The 6,302-nt window shown below is 37.1% G+C and overlaps 1 protein-coding gene across 2 annotated transcripts in view; it reads left to right on the top strand.

Annotated features, from left to right (window-relative positions):
* NAXD (NAD(P)HX dehydratase) overlaps positions 1-6,302 on the top strand; it is a 49,647-nt gene that overhangs the window by 8,472 nt on the left and 34,873 nt on the right. For both annotated transcript variants that reach the window (XM_080612645.1, XM_080612646.1), the window contains exons 5-6: positions 197-242; positions 1,930-2,018. In XM_080612645.1, coding sequence (XP_080468771.1) covers positions 197-242; positions 1,930-2,018 — 135 coding nt within the window. The remainder of the gene's footprint in view (positions 1-196; positions 243-1,929; positions 2,019-6,302) is intronic.

Raw genomic sequence — 6,302 nt, 5'->3', positions numbered from 1 at the left:
AAATCCTGCACTTTCCAAATCAGAGCAAGGTTTCAGATTGGCTTCAGTATAGGAAGATTTTTATCTGTCTTTTACAGCAAACAAAAGAGAAGGCTTCTTTTATAAGCTTGCTCTTGAATTTGGGACTGCATTATGGCAGGGTAGATTATTTAATGTCCTTACTGTGTTTCCTAACCTAAATTGTATTTCATTCTAGATACACTGGAGCACCATATTTTGCTGCAATTACAGCTCTCAAAGTGGTACGTGTTCTTCTGTACCATCATTTATGTTAGCTAAGTGCCATCTTTTTAAAAGCATTTGCTCTGTGTTGCATATGAAATTTGAGGTTTTTAAAGGTCTTCTATTTAACAAGGAAAATCCTTACTCCTGGATTTGTAGAAATACTTTCCAAATAGGTCATTTGCTGTGTTTTCTGTAAATGTTTTCCCTGTATAAGGTGGAGTTAGACATGTCAAAAAATTCAAAATTTCAAAGAGAGAACTATTTTATCAGAGACCTGGATAAGAAATTTCAAAATTTGATGAACTATTTTCTCCAAAATTGATCAATAAAATAACTTCAGATTGTTTGAAATTATGTTTTCAGTGCTGCAGTAAGTTCTTTAGAATTTTTATCTGGGTTTTTTTTCTGTGATGAATGAAGTAACTTTCTTTCAAAACTTACAACTTTAGGATAGTAAAATTCTTACTGTAAGTCTAAGATTGTTGGTTGAATTTCATGTAATTTTTAGTAGCACATTTTATTTACATTATAAGGCTCAGTATTTCCTAAGCTTTTTTTTTTTTTTTTTGGTAGAAGTGTGACCTTCTTTAATGGCATATTTACTAAATAGAAATATATTTACTGTAGGCTACCTAAATACAGTGGTGGTTATTCAAATGTGAACAAATCATGCTCAGATAATAGATACGCTTTTCAGTACTCTCTATATAGTGTGTCATTACTTGCAGTTCACTGTGTATGTTCACTTTCTTCTTGAAGATCTGTTCTAGTAAGTTGGTAACCAATCCAAGTATTTCTCACTCCACCTCTCCCCTCTCCCCCAGGATGCTGTCCCTCAAGGATTTAAAATTGAAATTATATTAGTTAATGATCTTATAGAAGATAAAAGGCCACTGTTCACTGTGTTCAAATACAGTACCATATTAGGATGCCCTCTGTTGAAGTCATTTGGTCTCAGATTATTACATCTGCATATAAAGAGTCATAGGATCAAATCTCTGCATTGCTTAGCAGCTTGAAATGTTAAATGTGTAGTAGTAAAGGAGAGGAGACACTTTGTTAACCTTGGGAAATTTCAGTATGCAAGACAGATACAAGATCAGGCTTTCTGGTCACTGCTTACACAATTTTTATGTGTATGTCTGATTATTTGAGTTGATAATAGAAGATTTAGGCTAAACTCCTCAGCTTTAATATTTATTTAACTTACGGAGTGTTGTTGAAAGTATGCCAGCCTTTATCTTGGATGGATTTGGCCTGTTGAGTAAAAATGGTAGAACTGGAAATGTACTCATAGATTTCCATAGCTATATTTTGCAAATACATTACAGTATTATTTTTCCTCTCTAATGTAGCTTGTCTCTTGGTCAGCTGTGTTCTTGTGCCTTTCCTCTCAGTGTACGTGTGACATTTTAGTCTTTGCTCATCTGCAAATGAGAAACATTTCTCGAGTAAAGGTTTGAGGTCTGTGTTTTCAGTCATCCTGTTGGTGAGAAACAGAAAAAAATTATATTGGAAGTTAAATAAAAAAAAAAAAATTCTCTAAAACATTGCATGGTAGTCTAAGCCAAAATAAAAAAAAAGTTTCCTTTAACTACAGAGAAGTGACAATTCTGGTGAGTTATTCTCTGAGTAAACTTTGGAATGATAAAGTTACTGTTAAGTGTTAATTTGATAATTCTGTTTGCAAATCTTCTTTTTTAGGGTGCTGATTTATCCCATGTGTTTTGTACCAAAGATGCAGCAACAGTAATCAAATCGTATAGTCCAGAGCTGATTGTTCATCCAGTTCTGTAAGTGACTTATCTTTTGTTTAAATGAGCAAGTTAGGACTACTAGTTTGAACATTTCTGTCTGACAGTTGACAAGTTTGTGTTCATTCTTTTTCTGAGTTACAGTGTGGGTGAGACAGAGATTACAAAGCCTCCTGGGTTTGTCCTTCCATTGCAAACAGATATTTAATGTAGAGCAATCAGTTGTGAATTCTTTTCATTACTACCAAAATACGATTTTTTTTAAAAAGTAACGATCTTGCTCTCCATCACCTCTTTATATGTGTTCTGTGATTGTAATGCATTTAACTGTGAATGGTAACAAAATCCAGAAGTAGGAATCACTAGAAGTCAACATTTTAGAACCTGCATTTGAAAAGCAGATAGAGCATGTTCTCTTGCTTCTTCAGTCCTTATAGTATTTAACAGTAGCATATCTTTTTTCCTCTCGCTCTTGTGTGTATAGTTATTTATGCAGAATTACTGGGCAAGAGAGATGCTGGTTCTCATTTTTCTTCATAAGTATGTTGCATTAGATACACACCCATTCCTGGGAATAAATGTATGTTCTCAAACAATATTAAATAAGAGGCTTGTTAATCAGAAGATGAAAAGTTTAATAAGCAAGTGTCAGCGTGTGCTTCCCTGAATTTCTGTTCTGAAATATGTTACTGATCGGTGAACTTCTGCGGGATAAATTGCTTCAGTTAGGTGTTACGATGGTTTACAATGAGCACTGCAAATGAGTTAAGATGTGTCCCTTAGGTATATGTCCCTGAGCTGAGCTTGCGCCAGCGCGTGTCAGTCTGTCAATGTACATAGCAAAGTTGTGATTAAGCTAGAAAAAGCACAGTTTAAAATTGTGTTTGTTAGATATTGCTGTCAGGATGGATTTATGACAGTAGAAATATTCTGGTGTCTAAGAAGAAGAATTATGATCTCCCTTATGGGGATGCTTGCGGTTGGAAGCCATAAGTTTATTACATTCTAAAGGTGGTTTCATTCCTGTTGATGTAGAGGTGCTTAAAAAGTCAGTTAAACAGATGTATACCACGGATTGTGGTTTTGTTAGGGTTGTTTGGTAGTTGTTTTTTGGGGAGGAGGGGGAGAGGGAGGGGAGGGTCATGGTTGGGATTTGTTGTTTGTTGGTTTGGTTGATTTTTTTTCAAAGATAGAAACCTATAACTGTGGATTTTAGACAGGGAAAATGTTTGAAATCCAAAAGACATGTTTTCAGTTGGTGTTCTGTCTTGTCTTATATGATAACAAATGAGATGGAGAATCTTAATGGCAGTATTAGCTTCTAACTTAGGTTGCCTTGATGGGTGACACTTGAGATGCAGCATATGGTTGCCTTGTATGGGAAGGAGTTGACCTTGCCCTGGGAGAAACTAGTCTTGTGTACATAGGGTTCTTGATGTCAGTGGTAATGGTAAAGGTTAATAGGAGAAACAGAAGCAGCATAGAGAAAAAGGGAGGTGACAGTGTGTAAACAGTAAAGTTTCTGTTCATGGAGGACCGGATTGTACCTACTAAATAAGGGTATTTTCTTACAGACGCAGATTCACAATGTCTTCTGTGGAATTCAGATCTCAATGAAAGCTCTGGTTTTTCTTTTGCAAAGAGAACTTTTGATTTTAAACTTCAACTCTGTCTATAATTTTTTTCTAGATGTACAAAGTACAGTGAATTTAGAAGTTTTTGTATCCATATTGCTTTAAGTCTGAAAATCAATGTTTAATACTTTTATTACAACTGATTAATTTCACCCAGACAGCTGGCTAATTGCATGGAGCAGTGGATCTATAAACATTGTTCTTATGACATTCAGAATGAAAAAAACGCATATATCAGAATGTTCAGATTTGTTTGTTAAATTTTCTTACGTTTTTATCTCTTCTTAATTTGAAGGAAAGAGAAAAGTCTTTTCTGGTTAGAAGGCAAAAAATCTTGAATGACTCTATTGAGTCCAGGTTTTATTTACATTTACACAAACAGCCCGTTTTTCGTAAGGTCCTTTGTCTTCAGTGTCACACTTTTCAGATGATCTTTTCTACGTTGTGGAGCTGTTTGAGTTCTGCAGGCACGGCTGGCCGCTCTTGATTCGGAGCCTGATCTCTTAAACAGTCTTTGTACTTTCTCCCGGGCCGCACTTCACGCATGGAAGAACCTCTGGGTAAAACCCACCAAGCAGCTACGTCATTGTTTTCTTTTGTGTCTCTCCGTAAAACTTTGCTTTGTTTTGATTCCTCCATGACCCTTCAGAGTAACTAGGTAGCTGTTGTACTGCTCTCTTACTATGCTAATCAAAATTATGGTCCCGTGTACTCCTCAACTCACTGAACAGCTTGGCATTTCGCCAGGATTCAGCTGCCATTTTGTACTGCCAGAAGTCTGACATTTTATCATCTCCTCTGTGACTTGGCTGCCACTACCTTTCCCTGCTGCCTTCAGCTTACAGGGGATCACCTCAAGGAAAGAACATGCTCTTTTTCTGCTGCTGCCCCCTGAACGTGAGGGCTCTTCTAGCTCGTTAGAGCTGCTGTCACAGATCTTTGATGACATGAGTAGCTAAGGTATGTGAGAGCTAGAAGTTGCACTGTTGCATTTCAGGTCCTTGGCAAGTGCCACTTCAAGGATGAGAGGAACGTTTTGTGGGAAGAATTGAGTAGGATTGCAGAAGGAGGGTTATGAAAATGAGCAGCCATCTTGCAGCATTGCCAGGGCAATTCCATGTGGCCCCAGCTGCAAACCATCCTGGGATTCCTCTTGGTGTAACATCCTGTGCCTGGGACACCCATAACGTAGCTTTCTCTGTATTTTTTTTTCACATGACTTCATTCCATGTTCCTGAGAGTGAAGGTAAGGGAGCAGCCTGGGATCTGGAAAGATGAAGCTTCAACACCTGTCTCTGTGCATCCTCATCACCTGAGCTGAATAATGATAGTTGTGTGTGTAGGTGCCATGAACAGACAATATTAGAAATAGTAGCTTTTCCCTTTTTTTTTTTCCAGGGATTCTGCCAAGTGTGTTATGACCCTTTCCATGATCACTTAGTATTAATGAAAGCGTTAATTAAAAACTGACAGCTAACCAGTTCAGAATTTGTGCTGACTGGTTTTGGTTTCCTGTAGAGAAGCGAATAGTGTGTATTGCAGAAGTTGGGTCTTCTGAACAGTGGAGTATACCAGATCTGGTCACAGCTGCCTTGCTCTTCTCACCACTACCCCTGGTTTGTGCTACGTTTCTCTGTTTTCTCAGTTAACATGCTCCTACTGTAAACTCTACACAAATACAAGATAAAACTTAGCTTTTGCATTTTATAAAGGTTTATTGCAGTTTCTGTGTGGATTTCTGATGTAGACATGTATATACTTTCTTACATTAGTGTTGGGAACTTTCTGGAGAACAGTTTTCAGGGGCTTTTTCATACTCCCCATGTTAATTCTCTGGCTCAGGTCAGGTTTAATAGAATTCTTGAATACTTTGTTGGGTTAGTTTATTCTGTCTTGATAGGTGAGTGATCACAGAGTTAAAATGACCTATATGAACCTAGTTGGTTATATTTTAAAAGAAGAGAGTATAAATCTATTGTGTTAGACTCTCCTCTTCCCAGGGCTTTTTGATAATCTTACAGAGCTTTTCTTCCTCTGTAGGGCAGGAAAGATGGAGATACTACTGAGCAGTTCACTTGTAACCTGGTTGTCAGATAATTTGTAAAGTCAACAGTTGATATATTCCTTGATCTCCAGTTTTATCAGAGAAGTAGAATGAGATGTTAGGTTGTTAATTTCCTGTGGTTCTGAGGAAGTCACATAATTTTTCCATTATCTCAAAAAAAAGCCACCCTTGAACTAGGTATGGATTTAGAACTAACGCCTTCCTCCCAGCTGGTTGTATCTATGGGTCTGTATGGACTAGGAAAGATTGCCAGAATTACTGAAAGTCTTACAGTTAATTGCAGAGTTTGAGGTTTGGGTTGGATTTTGAAAATACTATTCTTTTCAGTTTGAAATAAAAATAACTGAGGGGAAACTTGCACGAGGCTGGCCTGTGTGTTGAGGCCAGTTACCAGTAATGAAGAAGCTTAGCTTAGATCAGGGTTGCCAGAACATAATTTATCTAGTTTTACTGTATTTTGTCTGTGTTTTGATAATCTGAAAAATATCATGAAAGTGAATCATGGATAATGAGCTCCTGATAAGTTAACTTGTACACTTTCAAGCACTGCCAACTCTCTTATTAAAGAAAGCCCAGGAACAATCGTAAGATTTTTGGCTTTTCCTAATTCATCATGTGGAGAGG

The sequence above is a fragment of the Psittacula echo genome (assembly GCF_963264785.1).
Source record: "Psittacula echo genome assembly, chromosome: 3".
In the NCBI taxonomy this organism is placed as follows: domain Eukaryota; kingdom Metazoa; phylum Chordata; class Aves; order Psittaciformes; family Psittacidae; genus Psittacula; species Psittacula echo.
Note: the sequence above shows the minus strand (reverse complement) of the source record. Positions and strands in the feature narration are given on the sequence as shown.